Raw genomic sequence first — 21,730 nt, 5'->3', positions numbered from 1 at the left:
AGCTGCCCGACCCGACGCGATCGACTCAGCGGGGGGACGCTGCTGAGCTCTCTGTCAAACAATCAGTGAGGCCTGCTCGTCTGTCTCCAGAGACGCTGCAGGCAGGACCCACCACTGGGCCGCTCAGGTCCTCACATGTCCTCCAGCAGCACCTCATTATCATCCCATCCTCTTATTAGTGATGCTCTCTGAGTAACCAGGCAAAACATTATGAAATCCACCTAATTGTGTTCTAGTAAAAAAAAACGACATGGGTCATTTAATGGATGTTCCAGTAGAGCTACAGTATTTATTCTATCCACTGCACCAAATGCACAATGTGTGATTATTTGTCCCTTTTCCTTACCCCCTTATATATGTACTCCATGACAAGATTTGCATTTCAATAAAAGCAAAGTGTTGCGGAATTTACATGGTAACATACCGGCCTCGCTGTGTTTCCTTCCATCATTTTTACTGACAAACCTCCAACAAGAAGACATACTTTTAATTAATAAAACAGAATTCTGCAATGACAGCATGCAAATCCTTAATTCAACCAGTAAACAGACAGAAATAGTATGCCAACGACGGTCAACTAAATCTAGAAATAAGAACTTCAAATTGCAGTTGATAAAGTCTTAACCGAGTTATTTACAATATGAAAAATGTACAAAATGGCCCTTTAACACAGTGAAATCTACCAAGTCTCGCATAATCTTATAATTTAAGAGCAACTCATTGGGATTGATGTTCAACACTCTTTCATATGGTGTTTCAGGTTGATGCTATGCGTCCACATTAGGGTTAGTATTAGTTCACTTATAGTTTTACCTCGTGACCTAACTAATATCTACCCTGTATAGTTCTCTATATTGTTAATTAATAACAGTGGCGTCCACATAGATCCATATCAGAATGTCAAATATGTAAGCAAACACAGATTTTGTTGTTTTCACTTGCACGTTTCACAAACATGTCAGGATGTGTAGTATATTTTACTCCTCAAGCGTTGACACCAACCAGTTCATGAGTCCGTTAATGAATATTCACAACAGCTATCCATTCCTGTGGATGTATGTTTCCTGAATTTACAACAGTGAGGGGACTATTAGAAAGAAGTTAATTGGGGGGTTTCAAAACAATCTATTTAACCAGGTGGTGAGTGAAGTGAGTGCTTCTAATGAGTAAGTAGATGATTTAATATTCACAAAGATGGCCCTCGGGTTAATGAGTATGTGTGCTTTGTCATCAGAGGCCATCAGGAATGACTGCCTTTCCTCCTTTGAATCAGAAGACCACAAATACAACTACATTACATATTCAAAAATAAAGTTTTTTTCTTTAGGCAACAACGATAACCACGCAATCTCCAACACTTCCTTGCTCTGCTGTGCTTAAATGGAGCAAGATCTGCTGGTTCGCTTGTATTCCCAAGGCAGCCGTCCACATCGTTCTAGTCCCATGCAGAGTTTGACATCAGATGAGATCACTACTTAAAAAAAAACCAGACTTCTTGCTAATCTTATAATCCCTCTAGATTATGGCAGGTTGATGCTCGGTGGTCCCTCTCCTCAGCATCTGGTGCTTCTCGAGACCAGTTAGCTGATCAGATAAGCGTGACATCTACAAGGCAGATACTCGAACAATGTTGCTCTGAGAGTATGCGATGGTGGTGGTGGAGCCGTGGCCGTCCGATGAGGTCACCACCGGCGCAGATAGGCTGACCATGGAAGGGGTGATGTAAGGTTTGTCACATTTCAAGGGCATAGTGTTGTCGAGTTTGGCGTTCAGGCTGGAGCGGCTGTAAAAGACAGAAACACGGGATGAAAGAGGGTGAGAGGCTCGACCTTGTGGATGTGTTACACAGAGCTCTTTATTCCTGCACTGTACAACTTAAAAGCAGAAATATCCACGTCTGAGTGTACAGTATATAAAGGAGCTTTGGCTCATGTTGCTCATTAGTTATATATCTCAGCTTACAGTGTGGACTTTTGTCAGAGTCTAAAGAGGATATATTCTATAGGAGGAGTGTGCATATGAAACCAAAGGCTGAGACTGACTATTAAATACAACTCTTTTAATATGTCTCCCATCTAATGCAAATTAGTTTTAACACCAATCATTTCTTGAACACATTAACGCAACTTGCTCTTTTTAGGTTGTAGCGGGCTCAGTTTTAAAGCTAGAGCGAAGATATGAAACTAGAAAATGTAAGGAATCGATTGGTACCAACCATATCATACTATATCAAGAAGGAGGTTAAATAACGCTCCAAACTAACGCTACATTTTGGAGAGGAAAAACTGTCATGGCCATTTTCAAAGGGGTCCCTTGACCTCTGACAGACCCACTCTATGATAATCACGTGCAGTTTGGGGCAAGTCATAGTCAAGTCGGCACACTGACACACTGACAGCTGTTGATGCCTGTTGGGCTGCAGTTTGCCATGTTATGATTTGAGCATATTTTTATGCTAAATGCAGTACCTGTGAGGGTTTCTGGACAATATTTGTCATTGTTTTGTGTTGTTAATTGATTTCCAATAATAAATATATACATACATTAGCATAAAGCAATCATATTATCCCATTATTAATTTCACTTTAATTGACTTTCACACCAAGATTAATGGGGGTCAGTTCACCCAATGTCTCACTCACCACTTGTGTTATCAAGAAATACAGATAGTTTGGGTTTTACAGCACTCGTCTATGTTTGGAGATATCCATCTCCGCTGCGCCCCGATATAATAGAGGTGAAGTGAATTTCTTACAGCTGTTGAATGGAAAATTACATTCAACAGCAACACCAGACAGTGAGCTATGGATATATATCCTGTGGATATTCCACAGGACAAGCTGGTCAACTATTTTCACTTAGAGAAGGATCTATTTTTTTGGTAGAAAGTAGTTCCACAGAAAACTGCAGTGGCGTTGGATTATTCAGAGTAACAGGGACACTGTGTCTGATTCTTGAGGGACATGTTGCTGTTTTTCTATTTTTCTTTGATCACCACAAACACAGAAGCAGAAATCTCAGAAGGGGAAATAAAACCAAAACTATCTGTAGATACCAGTAGAGGTAAGTAAAAAGAAAGTTTTCCATAACTTCGGTGAAATTGCCCTAAAGGGAACTACGCCCATTTTCAAAATTGATACATAAAAAATACAAAATACGACAAAAAATATTAGTAAACTTTAACAACCCCCTCCCAAATTCAAAAACTAGAGTGCTAAAACTCAAATGTGTGATGTCATAGGGTATAACGTCTGGAGCTGCTCCATAAATATGAATGGGGAGAATTGTTATAGAGAACACTGAGGGGACCCAGGCACCCAGGGGAAGTATATGGGAACATTTTGTTTTTCACAGCGGACAACACTATAATATAATAAACATTCTGTGGGTCCATAAAATCAGTCTCCCATTCATCGTCTATGGAGCAGCTCCAGATTTTATACCCTATGACATCACAAGTTTGAGACTTACTTCTCTGGTTTCTGGCTTTGAGAGAGAGGAGCTCATGTTCACACACATTGATTGAATTTTCCTTGGTCATGGAAATAACATATTGGAATTCTTAATTTAGGTGGTGTTCCCCTTTAAGACCATCACATGCAATTTGAAAGCAACACTTAACAATCACACATGATTTGTTGTTGCTGTCTAATGAAAACCATGCATCTACAAAAGGTAAACTTTTCATTAAATAAGAAAAAACAGTCTTGTTTGAAGCTTTTTTATATCATTTAACTTCATAAGAGACATTAGAGAATTGTCTGGATCCACAAATGACTCCTCAGTTTATCAGAAACCCTAAAAATTAAATATGGAGATACTGTACATGATTTTCACCGATATCTATGAGTCAAATAGCTGGATCGGATATCGGTACAATGGGGCCAATCTTCTACTATATAAATGATATACTGTAATTTGAATTCCTGTTTAAGTTTTAACAGATGTGTTGCTCCATTAAAAAGGTTTACAGTTGAATTGTAATTCCTGTTAATTTTTTTTGCCAAGTTCCTGGTGTACGATTTATGATTTTAATAATAAAGAACAATTCAGTAACTTTATATCTATGTATTTATTTGTTACATTTTGTTTTACAAAGTTAGGAAAGCAATGATTAAGTCAGGCCTGATGTTGCCTTACACATAAAAGAATAATCACAGTTACTCCCACACAATGAGGCGTACAGCTTATTAATTAAACACTGGTATCAGATCGGTACTCGGTATCGGCCGATACTATTGGGACTAAAAAAGTTGGATCGGTGCATCTCTTATTTTCACTACACAGCGACAATATGTTTATTTTTACTTCCTTATAATATATAATTGTCTATATATATATATATGTAAAAATTAATCCATCATTTAAATTACCAGCGTGGAATCAATAAAGTTGATCTTGTCTGATAATACAGGATCAGCTGTTTGGTGTGTGTGAGTCGATAGAGACAGAGATGTAGACTGGGAAACTACCTGTTGGCCACGGGCCTCTCTCTGATCTGGATGGTGCTGAGCTCCTGGTTGTTTGTGCTGGGCAGGCTGAAGCTGCTCTTCTTCCGGTGGCGCCGAGAGCAGCATGAGCTGAGGCCGTGCGGAGACGAGGACATCGAGGACGTGCGGGACCCCGACTTGTTCATCACGGAGATCTCCATGCAGTTGGCCTGAAACGTCTGCTCGTCCACGAACTCGTGATTCTGCGGAGGAAGATGGCGGAAAATTTGGATTCAATGTTGCTCATGAATCACTCTATTACGGCGATGATTGGCTGCGCTAAATAATGAGTAAAGATGTTTCACAGTAAAGACTAAACAGACTGAACAGAATCCACAGCAAAATTGTTTAATAATTGGAAAATGAATCATCGAGGGAATAGAAATATATTGGCCCAGATGTCCATATTAAGTGCCATCTGTGAAAACATTCACAACTGTTATCCCTGTGACAAATGAGCATGACTTGAAGGTCAGGCTGCGAGTGTGTTTCAGGCTCCGCCAGCAGGTGGCAGAGTGACGCCACGCAGCATCTGATGCCTTGAATCATATACCTTCCCTCTGTCACTCCTACTATCTATAATGCACACCATGAGGGGCTTAATGCAAACATGTGCGCTGCCATCTGAATGGCATGAAGCCTTTATGGAGCGTTTCCCAGACGATCACTGTGGGGAGGATCATCTATGAGGAGGGACACTGATTTACTGCATGTCCACGTCTCTGTACACGGTTTAGAGCTGCTAGTGTAAAACTCATGTCACAGACGAGCATTAACGACGCTCTTACATCTCTAAATTATACATAGTGTTAAATGAAGGACGCTGGTTTGTTTGGGAGCTGGCTGAGTCATGTTATCTTAAGCATGTTGCTTGCGAGGGGACGCAACATCTCCCACTCCCATTTACAGCTATTTTTAACTTGTGCTGCATATAAAATAGACTGTACATGTTTGTGTGCACGGATGACAAAACTCACTGTGATTCTATTTGCAACACACTGTAACAGGCTGACGCTAATGATGGTACAGCACAGACACAAGTGATGCAATTTGACATTAAAGAAACTATTTTTACAGTGAGCTATTTCAACATGTTCTCATCTCAACTCGTCACATACCGCCACTTTACGTTCAGGCAACAAAACTACTTAGGTTTAGGGAAAAACTACATGGTTGGGCTTAAAACTACTAAGTTTGTAAAGTGAAAATGAAACTGAACAATGTGATAACGGGACATGAACAAACACCCGATTGTCACGTGAAAGTAAAACTTAACGCACGGGACACGCAACACGCAACAGCGGTCTCCTGGATGAAAGCCTTGTGTTTGTTGGACCCATCCATCTCCCCTCCCACCCGCCCTTACACTTCTTCCTAAAGAGTGAACATCAGATTGTTTCAGTTTTTCCCAATGAAGATGTCCTAACCTGCTCTGTCCGTCAGCGAACAGGCAATGCGATGTGTCGCTTGTTTGAAAGATGCTCGCCCTGGCTCTATTTATGCAAAGTTTCGTACACCTCAAACCTATTTCCATTGGTCAAAATTGACGCTGACAGTAACTGACAGCTAATCAATCGCTCGTAGTGTATCTGGACACTTTTTCGCGCTCTATTCGCCGGAGTTCGCTCAGTTGCTGTATGTTAGGAAGAGGCGTTAGTTTGTCTTTCTGCTCTTTAAACTACGTCACCACACTATCGGTGCACTTTCCCTGAGTGTTTAATATTGACGCAGATGGGTTTAAATTGTCAAACTGTTAATTGTTAATGTAAAGCCTGGTGCGTCTCATACTGGTGCTAAAGGGTGCCTTGTGCTCTGGTATCACATGCCAACGGCCGTGACAAAGCCTCGGTACTTGACGCCCTGGGAATGAGAACGGGCTGGCTATGTCTGAACTGTATTAACTCTGTTTCCAAGATAGTAAGAATGAAAGACGCCAAAGTGATTGTGTGTTTTCCAGTGGACACAGCTTTCAAGAGGACCTATTATGCTTATTTTTAGGTGCATACTTGTATTTTGGGTTTCTACTAGAACATGTTTACATGCTTTAATGTTCAAAAACGCTTTATTTTTCTCATACCGGCTGTGCTGCAGCACCTCTTTTAACGCTCTGTTTTGTTCTGAAACGCTCCCCCTCCTAAAAAGCCCAGTCTGCTCTGATTGGTCAGCTGGCCCACTCTGTTGTGGTTTGTCATCCGAACCAAACTCACTCTTCAGACTCCGCTCCAGTTCCGCTCTAACTAGCTTTGTTTGAGGGCATGCCAAACTAGTCGCTAGGCAAATATTATGCAAATGTGTTACTTGGTGACATCACCAGGTTATGGAAGAAATGGTGGCACTTCAATCAAGGCATTTCAGGCAGTTCAGGAGCATTGTTTCTGTGGGGGAGAGTAACTCCCTTTGGCGTGGACTTTGGGCTTTGTAACTTTGCAGATCTTTTACATGCACAAAAAACAATATGACACACTAAAGGAAAGGGAAAAAGAACAAAAGCATAATAGGTCCTCTTTAAGAAAAAACACAATGTTTTTCCCTAAACTTAACCAAGTTCTTTTGTTCGTTAAACCTAAAGAAGTTGTAGTTTTTTTGCCTAAACCTAAACAAGCTGTTTTACTTGTGATCAAAATATAACGTTTCATGCAGTTTTACACATTAGAACGTGTTGCTTTTAAGTTTGTCCACGTTACGGAAGAAAAGGTAGTACTTCAGGCAGTTCAGGAGCAGTGTTTCCGTGGGGGAGAATAACTCACTTTTGCAGACCTTTTACATTCACCAAAAAACTATATAACACATTAAAGGAAATGGAAAAAGCACAAAAGTATCAAAGGTACCATTTAAGGTTTAAGAGAAAAAAGTAGGTAATTTACCGTGGTCTTCTCCAGGCAGTGAAGCAGGTGATTATGTTGGCTCTCAAAAGGAGGGCTGGGGGCCTTCGCCACCAGGGCTTGTCCTGCCTCCTTGGAGGCCTTCGAACACACAAAGTAAAAAAAAACAACAGTGTAGATGACCAGGTTCAGATTCTGCGGAGAAACAAGAGTCTCAGGCAACAGCTAGCTCGGTAATGTAGTGGAGAGTACACAAAGCATTGAGGGTTGAAATGCTGATCTGTAGCACGGCAGCCAATCTACTGAGAACCTAGTGAGATGCATAGAGACAGCGGCTGACTACTACATGTTTCACTGATAGAATTGTGTTGTTTTTTTCCGCTGATTTGGTGAGAAGGACCAGAAAAGTCAAATTAGAGCTCATTTCAGTGCAACAGCAGTGGCACACCTAGACACAGATCGAACAGGTTGCACCAAACACATCACACATTCTGGACCACAACAACACCACCACACAAGTTGATGAAGCTCTGCACGGCTCTGGGATGGAAGGGATGTCATGTTAGTTTGCACTACAACCTGGATGCTCTAGAAATAACACACGCAGAACACACAGCAGATAAGAAAACAGAGTTTAGAGAGGAGATGCAGGCCGAGCAGACAGCCGACCTACTGTCCAGTAAGCCTTTTGGTTCCCTCCTTCCCCTCCAAACCCTGTTGGACAGACATGCAGAGCTTGGTCATGAGTCAGTGTGACTGTGATGGCCGTGCTCCACCAGAAGGCGAGCGAGCCTCCTCCTGCTGTATGGTTAGAGAGGGAGTGTTGACGAAGCATGTCAATGCTGCAGCTGAGAGGTGTGATGTAAGAGAGATAGGACGATCACACTGAAGCACTGGAATGACAGCAGCCCCCTGTGTTACAGCATGAGAAGCCCCCCCCCCCCCACCTCCCCTGTGTGTGGTGGCATGGTCCCCCGAGCAGAGCGGCATGCAAGCGTCAGCGAGGCCCCGGTCAGTCAGCCCCCGAGCCGCCGCTTGGTCCCGTTTACCTCCACCAGTGAGTTGATCAGGAGCCCATTTTGTTTGTAGCGCATATAGGCATTAGTGCCTCGAATCTTCGCAGCACGGATTCTAGCAAGGCGAGATTTCTGTTTGAACAAACAGACCTCTGTTTTAGCCTCTTGATGGTTTGTCTGTCACACTAATTGACTCTGTCTCCCTCTGGCAGCCACAGTATTTAGCGGTGATAGGCCATGCTTAACTCTACGATTAGGAAATTCTGCCTTAGCAAACACTTTGAGGGAATAAATGCACATATTGCTATAGAAAAGCTGCTGACACTGTTCTCTGAAGATCATTTGTTCAGTCATTGTCATTCCCTCTCTTATTTCTTTCTCCCACTGAAGTTGAGCCCTTCCAATACACACATACACAGAAACACAATAAGAGATTAATATTCTGGGAGATAGTGTTTGCCCTGTCATTCTGTTACGTGCGGATAAGACAGGGACAGAGGAAAGAGGCAGATAGAGGCAAAATAAAGAGAGATAGAGAGGAAAAAAAGGGAAGAAAGAGGCAGAGGGAGGGGAGTCAGTACCCTCTGGGCTCGTCGCTTCTCTGACCGCTGGCTTTGGTGGTAGATACGGCTGAAGTTTGACACTATGACAGGGACAGGCAAGGCGATGACCAGCACCCCACTCAGAGAGCATATGGACCCAAACACCTTCCCCACGATTGTTTTTGGCACCATGTCGCCATACCTGAAACACAGAAAAACAGAAAACAGTGAGCACACTGGGGTGGAAAGACAAGAAATATTCCTTTGAAAGAACCCGCCCTGGAGGCTCGTTTCATCATGTTAAAGTTGTTGTGTGTTTCATGTTATTTTTAATAGTCTTGAAATAGTCACAGTGACCTTGGATTATTTCACAACTTCAAATGCTGAAGTCACACATTTGAAGTGGGTGAGCAATAAATAGGACTTTTCTGAAGTCTCTTCTTCCTGGCCTACTTTCTACACGCCATCGTGATGCTCCTCTTTTAAAACCCTGATTCATATATAATTACACACCTGCTGGCACCGGCTAATGCTTTCACATCGTGACCAAATGTGCTACACATCCCCGGTGACCTCTGTTCGCCAAACAGCTTGTGAAAGATACAGCGAGTAGTATCACATCAAGTAAAAGCAAAAAGGGTAAGAGAACAGTGTGACGCCGAACCCGGGAGAAAATGGTTTAAGTGTGTGGGCCTCTGTAGCAGCCACTTGTGTGTTTTTTGTTCTTCTTCCCACATCAAAATGGACCTTGAATACTGAATGCAGCTACGCAGTGAAACCACATTAAAACATTTCATGTTGGAGATAAAGCGAAAAAGCAGCTCTTTAGAAAATCGTACACGACACTGATCTGATCTAAGCACAAGCATGGAGTTTTTCTACAAATGTTGAACAGACTGCATTCAGCATGAACTGATTAATGGTTGTACATATGTCAGATGGGACTGAATCATCCCCATTAAAGAGATTAATGTGCCTGTCTTCTATCAGGCAGTCGGACCTGTCTGGGCTCAAGGTAAAGCTAAAATCAAACTGTCTTCCTGGTCTTACTTTCTTTACATTTGCCGACACGTCTGGTGGCACTTACTAGAGGGGGAAATTACAATTCACTTTGCTTCCGTTTCGTTCTATCCATTTCAAAGATTTTTAGTGGTCAACTATATAGTTCGCTCACTTTTTTTCTAAGATAAGCACTTGTATTACTGTTCAAATGCACATCAGTGCGTACAACAGTAGGTGAACGAATCGCCATTCATACTAACGCTCAGCACTGATTCTGTTCAGTAGTATCCTAATATTCAGTATGTTGCTGTTTCACACTGTTACGTCAGCCGATCAGGCCAGTAAACGTGCATTATCGATGATTATAAGGCTCATAGATGTGGGTCAGTAGGGGCCTGCCACATCCAATAGTAGGTTTTATCATCTATTCACATGGTCGATCACCGAAAGAAAGAATTAAAGAAGATGACAGCGAATGAGTAATGATGACAGGAGTAAAAGTGGAAGTAAGGTGCTGTATAGCACGAAACTCCATTTGGGGCGGAGGTGGGGACGATGGATCGCATCCTGTGTGAAACCAACAACGTGAAGTTGTCTTTGTGCTCACAAGCGTTAAGTTTCACTTTTGAAATGTAGTTATTTTAGGCCAAAACACGATCTTTTCCCCCTTAAAATTAACTATGTGGGTTTGCTGCCTAAACCTAAAGAAGTCATAGTTAGAGTTAAACAAAGCTAGTTAGAGCGGAGCTCGAGCAGAGTCCGAAGAGTGAGTTTGGTTCGATTGACCAATCACAATAATGGACCAGCTGACCAATCAGAGCAGACTGGGCTTTTCGGGAGGGGGAGCGGAGCTAAAACAGAGCGTTTCAGACAGAGGACTAAAACAGGTGCTGCAGCACAGCCAGTATGAGAAAAGTAAAGCGTTTTTTGAAAATGAAAGGATGGAAACATTTTCTAGTAGAAACCCAAAATACAAGCAGCTGAAAATTTGCATAATAGGTCCTCTTTAAGATTTGTTCGTACGTGTTCTAAACACCTACCACTTACTAGCTATCAAGACTAACAACCGCATTTAGACATCCTGTTGCCTCACAGGGAGGTGATTATCATCCAACATCATGAAATAGTTAACAAACCCTGATTTCTCCAAGGCACAAACCTGCAAATTATATCCACCAATCATTCGAAGATAACCTGCATGTTCATGAATAGTCCTCTGCAGACACTTTAGGCTGCTGGCAACGCTGGGACTTTAGAAAAAGAGAGAATATTAATGATTCAGGGCATGTATGTTTTCCTTGTCTTCTAAACATCCCTCTATGTGCTGCAGAGGACCAGCAATCCACAGGATTGCAGGTGGGCGAGATGAATGATCGAGACCCTAATGCGCAAATGACCTGAGAAGACCATTACCTCCTGAGAGGAAGATGAATGCAGGTAGGAAGGGACATCAGCATTGCTCAGTGGCTGTGACAGCCGCGCGTCTCTCAAGTGAGGCAGGGTAATGTGAATGTATCGCTACACGGGAGGTTGACTATTTCATAAATGAAGTTGTCTAATGCCCACGGCCGTCTGCTTGAGTCATTAGCCGCAGGTTTCCATCACGTTGGGCCCAGCAGCCTGGGCTTTTACAGAGCTTGGGCGGAAAGATGTAAAAGTGGACATTTTAATATCACGCTTGATGGGGCTTCATGTACAACAGTTTGCTTTCACGTTGAGTAATCTCACACAGATGTCATTAGTTTTACAGTTCATTACAGGTCAAGTCATTTTCCTATGTAATCACAGACGAAGCCTGACAGCAGGTGTCAATTATAGATTCCGGATGTACTGTTAAAAGCCTATTATGAGATCCACATAAAAAATGCAGCAAAGCTTTCTCTCACGTAAATGTGGCTGCTCACGTGTGTTTTATTCCAATGGGAGGAGTGGCGAGATGCTGCTGGATGTGAAAATCTGTGGAATACAATATATTATGGTGCTCTCTCTTGAAAGCAAAGCGCAGGTGAAAAAAGAAAGGAGCAAGCGCACTCTGGAGAGAAACACTAACAGTGATGGATTGTTCATAAGGGGGAAGCTGAGATACACAAAGCTCTGCCTCCTGGATGACGGCAGAGGCAGGAATTAGCAGCAACGAGAGATTAAAGTAATGTTCCTGCTTTGTTCTTGTTGTCTCCGACTACCAGGTACCCACGTTCGCTACCCCGGGCTGACACGGGTGAGACACGAAGATGGATGGCCAGATCCTTATCCACCCTGCAGAGGAGGAAGAGGAGTGTCGAAATGACTGAGTATCAATTCCCCCAGTTCCACCCACCTGAAACCATACTGCGCTCGCACTCGCGGCGCTCTTAAAAACAGTGCATTCTGTTGAATTGTCCTACAGTGAGACGACAGCATTGCAGATGAAGCCCGGTGCGCCAAGAGAAAGAGAGAGAGAGAGAGAGAGAGAGAAAGTGGGGGTTCGCCTATCAGACGGTGTGGGAAAAATGTCAGACTAAAAGGAATATTTGAATTCCAGAAGCGGGGGATGAATGTCCCCGCCCGGCTCGGATAATAGACCAATCAAACATTCATGAGTCCCTGTATCAACCTGCGCGGCGGAGTTTGTGCGGTTGACCTTAAAAGCGGTGTGGTATTCCATCAGGGGGTGCTCTGAGACAGATTTCTGTACATGACCTCACCGCCTCACAGCGAGTGCTGACACCCAAAAGCATGGACACGCCTGGACACACAAGAACACACACTTGATTGTGTGTGTGAAAAGGCCTTTAATTTGACATCTAGTTAAACCAATCCCCCTTCCTAAAAAAGCAATCTTGTTCCTTGATTGTCTTCCAAAACCCCGTGTCTGAAATCTGACTGCCATCTGGTTAGTAGGAAGCGAGAGAAGACGAAAAAAAACAACAAGATATCTGGATGACTTAACAGACGCGTCATGCGTTTATTTCTCTTCTCAGAGAGACAGGGCAGCTCTTTTTTTTTCGAAAATCAAACAAAATTATATCTTTTCTAAATCGTAAACCTGTTCTGATGATTCGCACCGCTGCGTCTGCTGCACAGAAATAACCTATCAAAGAGTTTGGAGGTTTGGCAGGAGAAAGGCAACACTTACATAAAAAACCCCTTAAGTGAGCACGGGCTTAAGTTTCTGATGTAATCATAGAGGTCCCACCAACTCGAACGCCAGTCGAGATCACCGCCGACAGCTTAGCAGTGCTGACAATTAGGATCCAAGGAGGATTGCGGCAGATCTTTGAGCTGAGAGGGCTTTGTCACCAGCGTTAAAATCCAATCATCCACTGGCACCTTTGTCATGGTACTTCCAGCTTCCACTTCCTGGGTTTTACTGTGAAACTAAGTCGCTTGCTGCAGAAGTGACTGCAGTAAAGGGCAATAATAAAAGCAAAGGGAAAGAATGGTTGATTCCACTGATGTGAGCGATGAAGGTCAATGTGTTCAAATGAAGAAAAACCCTGTGATGAAGATACCGGAGCTGCTGAACTGTGTGGAGCCGCTCTATTAAATCCGTCATGGTAAAGACATTGAATCTCATCAAACTGCACTTTGATCTACCCCACTTTGATATTTCAATGAGAAGCAAAGGAGTGAAACTAATTCAATTAATACATTAAGCGTTTTTTCATTCGTCAGCTGATTAGAATCAAGATGAATTAAGCACACTGTCCTATCTCATGCATGATCTGTATCTGTTGTTTCATGCCAATAATTGTTGAGGGGCCTGCAATGTGATAATCTGAAATTAATTTCAAACTCACCTGCTTCCATGATATTGGTTTAAATTCACATCTCACTCTCTGTGTTTGTTAGTTATTATCTGCGAGCCAGGGAAATTGCCCCGAGGCATCCGTTGTGGGTGTCGAGTCGCGGTGAACTTACTATGAAATGCTCTTTGAGATGCTAAAACAAGACATTCATTTGAAAAAGCACTTTATCGTGAAAAAAAAAAAAAAAGTCAAGGTCAACCACTCTAAGTCTGATGCGGCATTAACATTTTTTATCATTTCAAAAAAGATGAGATTGGTAAATTCCAAACATGCTCTCTGCATCGACTGTCATCAGCATGCCTTTGATAATTCGGTGAATGCGTGATTTTCTGTTTGACCTTCACCAGCCATCCCATCGCACACACCGAGCTACCTATCAGTGCTTCCTGAGGTAATTCACTCGCTCAGTTTCACAGTTCGATGGTTTCTACAGCCCAGACAAGCCCTCCGAACCTGCGAGACCCGAACCTGTCAATTATCCTGAAACTCCGATACTGTCACTGACTGTACCAATCAAAAGTTGATAATGACAGAGAGAGGCATTAAGACAGTGCAGGGACACCGCGACAGTGGCAAGGTCGGGAAGTATCGGATATCCTTAAAGTGGGGACATGTCCTGCGGGCGTGATGTGAAATGTAAAGCCACAGCAGAGTGTAAAAGTGGACACAACATTAAATGCTATCCGAGGACCTGACACAGAAGTGATGAAGCCTTACGCTGACCAACCGAGAAAGGCTCCATTTTTTACAAGTCCTGACAAGGAGCAAATGGAGCAATGCTCCGTGACAATACGGTTCTCTGTTCCTTCTCCACGAGGCTGAAAGAGCACAATATTCATCCTTGCTGACAGTTAAATAATAGATGTACCAAAAAAAAATGTAATTTTCCTCCTGAACTCCATCATGCTCATACAACTATGAATTCAAAATCTCAAGAAAATGGATTGCGCTGCCTGCATGTCAGAGGCACACTAACATGAGTGACAGGGAGATATAAATTTTGCTGGGGTGTATTTGTGAAGACCGCGAGATTTATGGAGTACTGCAGGAGGAGGTCTTGAGGGTGGTTATGTCATATTAAGAGCTCTCATAAAAAATTTACTGAGTAAAAACAAGAAAGGAAAGGCTATATGATCGTTCTTTTCTGCGCCAATAGGCATCATGAATCTGACCGCGGAGAATGAGAAAAGAAATGCAGCAAACACAGACTGCTGCATTTACAGATAAACAAGGGTAAGCGAAGCTCGTTGAATAAAAGGAAAACTCTCTCTGGTGTGCCATTAATCTATATTATTGATGAAGAAATGCTTTGTGTTTTGGTCAGCATGTTAAAATATTAAGCACATTCTCCACCATGAACAGACTGTCAAATAAAATGTAATGTCAGAGAGACTGGAAGCATCACTGGTGGCTATCGCCCTGCAGGAATTTCTCAATGCAGTCACACAGCGCTTACCACTGCAATGCAATCCTTGGGGGAGATACACCACAAGGTTTCAAGAATCAGTAGCACAATAAATGAACATGATCTCCAACATGATCCCTAAACGCCAACTATCATTCCTGATGTTCTGCACTGCATCTCTGGCTGCAGCCCGGGAGCGCAACGTCCAAAAAGTGCTGCCTCTCTCGGGCTTGGACACCAAAGACTGATGGGATTAAGAGTGTGTGGGCTGATAGGACTCTGCTCTGATGCTATCCCTCAGATATACATCATTATAGAGGGGGGAATCCCACAGGCGCTGGGATTAGCCTGCTGGATTTTCACTGCAGGTGATAAGGGAAAGAAGGAGAAGCTGGCAGAACTACACAACATAATGGGAAGATGGGAGAGCAGAGATAGGAGGGAGCCAGAGGACCGCACTGGCTGCTGTAAAACGTGTGGTAGGAAAAACAGAGCACTCGAGTATGAGTAACTGCGAACAATAGCTACAGGGAAGGACAACTTTGAGATAGGCGAACATCGCCGACTCAGTGGGCAAAAATGCACAGACTCCATCGCTCCGACTGGATGTTGAAATGCGGTAAAGCGTGGTGCGGATGTGAGAGCTTGTTATTTTATGCTTTCCACAATCCAGCTGAGATCCAGTCTCTGCAGATTTGTGAAAGGTGACGGGTAGAGCTCAAGGTTAGCATGTGAAGTTCAAGGAAACAGCCATAGCACGGATGGCTACATGTCAGTCGGTGTTAATGCATTGTAAATGAAGACTTTGTGGTGCAGCAGTGTCAATGTGGCTTTGATCTTCAAGCTGAAGGTTTGCCTCCGAGTCACAGGAACGACACAGAACCAATAAAGGCCGGTGAAATTCCTCTTTTTTTTAACCGTGCCGACACAGATAAACCATATAGAATAATCCCCCACGTATAGCTCTGGCAAAGGCACCTCATCTCTCTCTCGCTCACATATCACACATGTATTCCCTCAGCCCTCCAAATCCCAGCTTAACCCTCACCCCGCGAAACCAGGCGGCTAGTTATCACCGCGGCTTTGACATTAGCATGCACGCCCTCTCTCATTTGGGAGATCTTCTTAAGAGTCAGGGATGATAAAAAGCTTTCCTCTCTGCCGCTCTTCCATTCCTGACTTTGACTCACCCTTCCGCTGCCTGGACCTGCCTGCCTCTAACTATGAGATGGAGATGAAACGCTTCATTCTCTTTCTTTTTCCCTCCTCCTTTTCTATTATCATGCAGGGCTATAGCGCAGCCCTGCTTGACATTTTTCCTTTTCTTCTGCTCTTTTCCAGTCCTTCAGTCTTCACACCTGCTGACACTTGAGAAACAACTGCTGTCCTATGCAAAAAAGCAGCCCTATTCCGCTGCTATTATGTGCCAAGTCACCTCTACTTCAGCTCCTCCATGGTCATGATTACAACCAATTCCTTGTGGCAATTTCTTTTAATTACAAGATGAATGGCTGTTCTGTATTAATAGAAGTTTTACGAGGGTTAAGTGTCCACACGGAGCCATAAAATAGCATGCTATGCTGCAAACAGCAAATGTGAGAGTAATAATGTGTGTCAGGGGGAGGTCTGGATGATGCAAGTGTTCGATCAGTCGGGACATGATGAAACTAGGTAAACTGACTCAAACATTGCCCACAGTCTTATATGTCATTCCATGTTTAAATGTCTGCCCATCCTCCTCACATTACTATAGAAAGCCAGGGGCCAAAAATAGATTCCCATAACGTCAGTATAATACTTTGATAATGCAATTACACTGCTTCGTGGCTGAATGGGGAGGGCAAAGGAACATGAAAGAGGGGGTTGGAAGCATGAAGGGGCGCCAGAGCTATGGATTATAAGAGAACGTGATAATAAAAATGAAATCATCAGACACTCAAGCGATTATGCTAATGAACTCATTCTGTATTCATCGTAGGTTAATCGGCATGCGGGCGAGAGAGCGGTTGCATTTTGTTGAACACAGAAAGCTTTGATAAAGCTGGTGGCAAGGCACTTCACCTCTGGTGTGTGAAGGCCTGAGGCGGGGTTAAAGGTGAAAGCGCTGAAATTTAGAGATGACCAATTAAGGAAAAATTTAAGTAGTAATTGCAGTAGCAGCATTTAGTGTTAAAAGTATTAGCTGTATTGTTGTTTTATTCTAGGGCTGTCAATCGATTAAAAAAGTTAATCGTGATTAATCACAAATTAATCACATATTTCTTATCTGTTCAAAATGTACCTTAAAGGGAGATTTGTCAAGTATTTAATACTCTTATCAACATGGGAGTGGACAAACATGATTGCTTTATGCAAATGTATGTATATATTTATTATTGGAAATCAATTGACAACACAAAACAATTACAAATATTGTCCAGAAACCCTCACAGGTACTGCATTTAGCATAAAAGCATATGCTCAGATCATAACATGGCAAACTGTAGCCCAACAGGTAACAACAGCTGTCAGTGTGCTGACTTGACTATGACTTTCTCAAAACTGCATGTGATTATCATAAAGTGGGCATGTCTGTAAAGGGGAGAAAGAAAGAGAACCCATTTTCACTCACGTATCTTGAGGTCAGAGGTCAAGGGACCCCTTTAAAAATGGCCATGCCATTTGGAGCGTAATTTAGCCTCCTTCGCTGCTAGTATGACATCGTTGGTACCAATGGATTCCTGAGGTTTTTTCTAGTTTCATAAGTATCTTCACTCCAGCTTTAAAACTGAGCCTGCTACAACCTAAAAGACGCAAGTTGCAGTAACGCATTATTATCGTTTAAACTTAGACAGCCCTATTTTATTGTATTCTGCAATGTGAAATTCCACCTCACAAAGACACAACGGATCAAACTGGCCTCTCACTGGCACATACTGTACATAAGGACCAATGCAAATGGTCAACTATGACCACATGAAATTTCAAAGTGACCCCTGTGACCTTTGTTGTGCGGTCAGGTGATGGAGAAGAGGAAAAACGTGAAAGGTCTCGCGGATTAGTGCCTCTGTGTTGGAGAGGGGGAACTGGTCCAGGAGCCTCATTACACTGACAGCAGATTAGTGCTCCGCGGCGCCAGAGCAGACGGTGCAAGATTAACTTTGATGTGCGATTCCACACAGAGCAGCCGCTGGATATCAGCTCCCTCCACCAAATGGCCCCTTAACTCTGAGTTTGCAGCGTGTGCATTCATGAGTTACAGTATCTAAAAATCTGCACTAGAGAACAGTCACCAGACTTTGGGCTCAGTGTATTTGTCCTCTCGGTAATATTACACTCACTGTGAGGAAACATTTGCGTGGTGTTAAGTATAAATGAGTCAATTGTAGCCATTTAGAGCTGTATTTACTGATTATTTTCAATATCGATTCATCTATTGAGTGCTTTTTTTATTAAAAGGGGCACTCCACCAACTTTAAGATTCCTCATCATGAGGAGTCATCAGGGTTATCTGCACTTCACATTTAAAAGATAAGGCCTCAGTTACAAACGAGAAGTTTGGAGTTTGAAAGAAGTGGGCATTTACCAGTCAGGGAGGGTTTAATAAAAGGCGCTTACGAGTTGCATTTTGGGAATTGTAAATCCAGTTTACTCTTACTATGGAAAAAAAGTCAGGATATCTCAGCCTCTACTGTCTCAGTTTTGACAGCTCTATTTTAAATCTGTCTCTCACATGCCCAAGCTTTATGGGAATTCAATAATAAATCACTCAAGTACCCCTTTAATTTGTTAACTGTTGAATGTAAATGTAAATGTTAAAGAAATAATTGAAAATGCCCATCACCGGACCTGAAGTCTGATGTCTAGACCAACAGTTCAAAACTAAAAGGTCATTTAATTGCCAATTATAGAAGACAAAGAAAAGCAGCACTTCCTCTCATTTGAGAAAACTGAACTGGTGGATGCTTTGAAATCAAAACTACTGAGCTCACATTTCAACTGATTCATCACTCAGACATCTGAGCAAACTCCACTGATGAAGAAGAAAGCTAGTAAATAGACCTTATATTTGGATTGTTTAGTCAACTACTATTTCCAAAATGAACTTTCATGATTGATTGACTATCATGCTACAGTCTCTGTGCAGGTCAATGTAACTATAAAAGCTTGAACTCGAGCGTCACCTGTATGCAAATTTTGAAAATGCAAGTTTTTCCAAGCACCCGGGGAGCAACTTGGGATTCAGTGTCTTGCTCAAGGACACTACAACATTCAGACAGGAGGAGCCTTGCAGTTAAAGGACGACCCACTCTTCCCACTGAGCTACAGCCGCCCCTAGCCAACCCAACCAATGAAGGCAACGAGTAGCCTACTGGCCAATCAGAGGCAGGGTAGAGCGGGTTAGGCCTTCACCATCCTAGGAAAAACGAATTTGTCCCAGTTGAGCACATCAAAACAAATACCAGACAAGGACATGTTAAATATGTAGCAACATATTCATCCTGCATACCCACATAACAGGAAGAAGCTCGGCTAAAAGCTAATGGCAAACATTTTTACCAAAATGAAACTCAATTCCAACTCCAACTGAGCACACAGCAAAAACATGCTAACGGTGCATGCGCGCATAGTGGCGGTAGCGATTTTCCTACTTCATGCTACTTGCAGAAAAAATGTCATTATGAAAGCTGAGACTCAACAGATTCCAACGGTATAAGTCTTATCACTCTACGACCTAGCGTCGCTGCCATTACTGCAGTGGCAAGTTGTAGTGACTCTGCTGTTTGCAAACAGTATTAATTGGTGACTATCAGCCAAATGCGTCCATGGTTGCTCGTAGTAACTTACATAAATAGTTGGCATAGATAATAAACACAGATGAGTATGTATTTAAAATTGAATAACGTAAAATTTAAGGCTTTAATGAGGACACAGCTGCCGTCACTATGAGCAACCACAACGCATCCGGCTGAGAGCCACCAGTTAACGCGGTTAGCCAGTGGTGCCGGAATGAGTTTTGAAGTGGGGGAGTAGCTTTGGATGACGTAATACAGTGTTTCCAGCAGGATTTCGAGAGACTGTGGTGTGATGCCTCCCCGTAAGAAAATGTTGAACATATTAAAGTTAAACACATCAATCTGGAGCAAAATTACGAGGCTAGATCTATGAAGAACTTTGTGCTCGAGCAAACAATTTAATCATAAAGGTTGTATGATTATGAATGTTGATGGGAAAACGCCACACAGCATAAGCATGGTAAACGAGACGGGGTGTCATCATCGCTGCAGACCCCTCGCACTGAGGACAGTACGCCACGGTTGACATCCTGTCCATCCCCTAAGGAAGAGAGGGCGCACTGCGCAGCAAGAACTCAACGGCTTCAGTTCAGGTTGCGGTTACGTGAGACACAGCTGAGACGGAGCCGTGCAGACAGCTGCTGCACAGATTAAAAAGAAAGCGAATCTATGGAGTAAAAACACATGTACCTCCAGTCTTGACAAACACGGGGTGGACTGGAAAGATTGAAACGTCTTTTTTTACCATGTTGCAATATAGGGGCTTTTGCGGGATGAGTTTTACAGTTACCTGAGAAAGTTTCAAATGGCACAGATGGTACCCAAATGTACCCAAATGGCCAATTTGAAGATTTCGCATTAACAAGCCTCTACTAAACCTCTCCAACTTTGCCCTGCTTCACTTTATTAGCGATGCCAAGGGGCATTGACCAGACAGCGGTATTTGACAAGTTGGGAGTGAGAATGTGTTGCCTGTGCACAGGGAATGTGTGATATGGTTTACAAGAAGTTTTGAACAAGTGTCCAGTTTTGTTAGGCGGAAATTAAATGTTTCATTTTTGCTGTGTTCCATCTTCATAACATATATGCTGATGGCTACACCTCTGCAGAAATCTCACAAGTGTTACCTTTATTACGATATCAAGATTATTCAAATAGAGCTTGTAGTTGCAGAGATACACTCTATTCATTTTGGGCATGTCATTCGGTCCAGCAGGCCTCGGATTCAAGAGGCTAAAAAAGACTTAAAAGAGGGTAAGCAAACATAGTACTGCCCGGGATTCGAAGGAAAGGAGAAAGTCTCAGGATAATACATGTTGGGGGAGGGAGGATTGATTTTCCTAATGTTCAACACCAGAAAACTTCTAGATTCTGTTTGAGTTGCAACTTTAAATTGTCTATATCAGCTTTTTGCACCAACAGCTGCAGCCCCTCATCTTCGAGTTTGCTTCCTGTAGCCTACACTACGCTCTCATGCAGGGTAGTTAACGCCTCGTATGGGATACAGTAAGCAGATGCAGAGCTCAATACAGTAATGGCCTCAGATTAATTGTCACACCAGTGAAAGAAGCATTTCAAATTCCTCCGAGGCCGTCTTTGAAACAAACATCAAGGTACAAATTCCAGCCGTTTAAAAAAAACAGCTGCAAGTTCAAAGGAACACTTCAAAATCTCACAGTGAGGCTGAGGGGAATAGCGGAGGTTGGGATGAGACAGAAAGACTGGTGAAGCGTAAAAATGTACTGAGCGCTCTCTCGGAGAGTGTGGACAGCAGCCAGGCTGACGACAGCAGCAAGCCCAGATAACAGCGAGTACCAGGAACCAGCGAGAACCTGTGGGGAAGTATTGGGAAGAGCTACATCTCTTCTAACAGCTGCTGACTGGCCCCTG

At 42.9% G+C, this 21,730-nt stretch overlaps 1 protein-coding gene across 3 annotated transcripts in view; it reads right to left on the bottom strand.

Annotated features, from left to right (window-relative positions):
* Window positions 1-269: 269 nt before the first annotated feature.
* Window positions 270-21,730, bottom strand: part of LOC141766021 (A-type voltage-gated potassium channel KCND2-like) — a 40,718-nt gene continuing 19,257 nt past the window's right edge. Inside the window, exons 3-7 of one of the 3 annotated variants that reach the window (XM_074632449.1) lie at window positions 8,910-9,072; window positions 8,362-8,460; window positions 7,355-7,453; window positions 4,473-4,693; window positions 1,464-1,783 (exon numbers count right to left, since the gene is read on the bottom strand). In XM_074632449.1, the coding sequence (XP_074488550.1) occupies window positions 1,606-1,783; window positions 4,473-4,693; window positions 7,355-7,453; window positions 8,362-8,460; window positions 8,910-9,072 (760 nt within the window). In that variant the 3' untranslated portion in view covers window positions 1,464-1,605. Of the gene's footprint in view, window positions 1,784-4,472; window positions 4,694-7,354; window positions 7,508-8,361; window positions 8,461-8,909; window positions 9,073-21,730 lie in introns of all 3 variants that reach the window. The other 2 variants (XM_074632452.1, XM_074632450.1) reach the window with 2 other exon arrangements.

The sequence above is a fragment of the Sebastes fasciatus genome, chromosome 4 (assembly GCF_043250625.1).
Source record: "Sebastes fasciatus isolate fSebFas1 chromosome 4, fSebFas1.pri, whole genome shotgun sequence".
Lineage (NCBI taxonomy): Eukaryota > Metazoa > Chordata > Actinopteri > Perciformes > Sebastidae > Sebastes > Sebastes fasciatus.
Note: the sequence above shows the minus strand (reverse complement) of the source record. Positions and strands in the feature narration are given on the sequence as shown.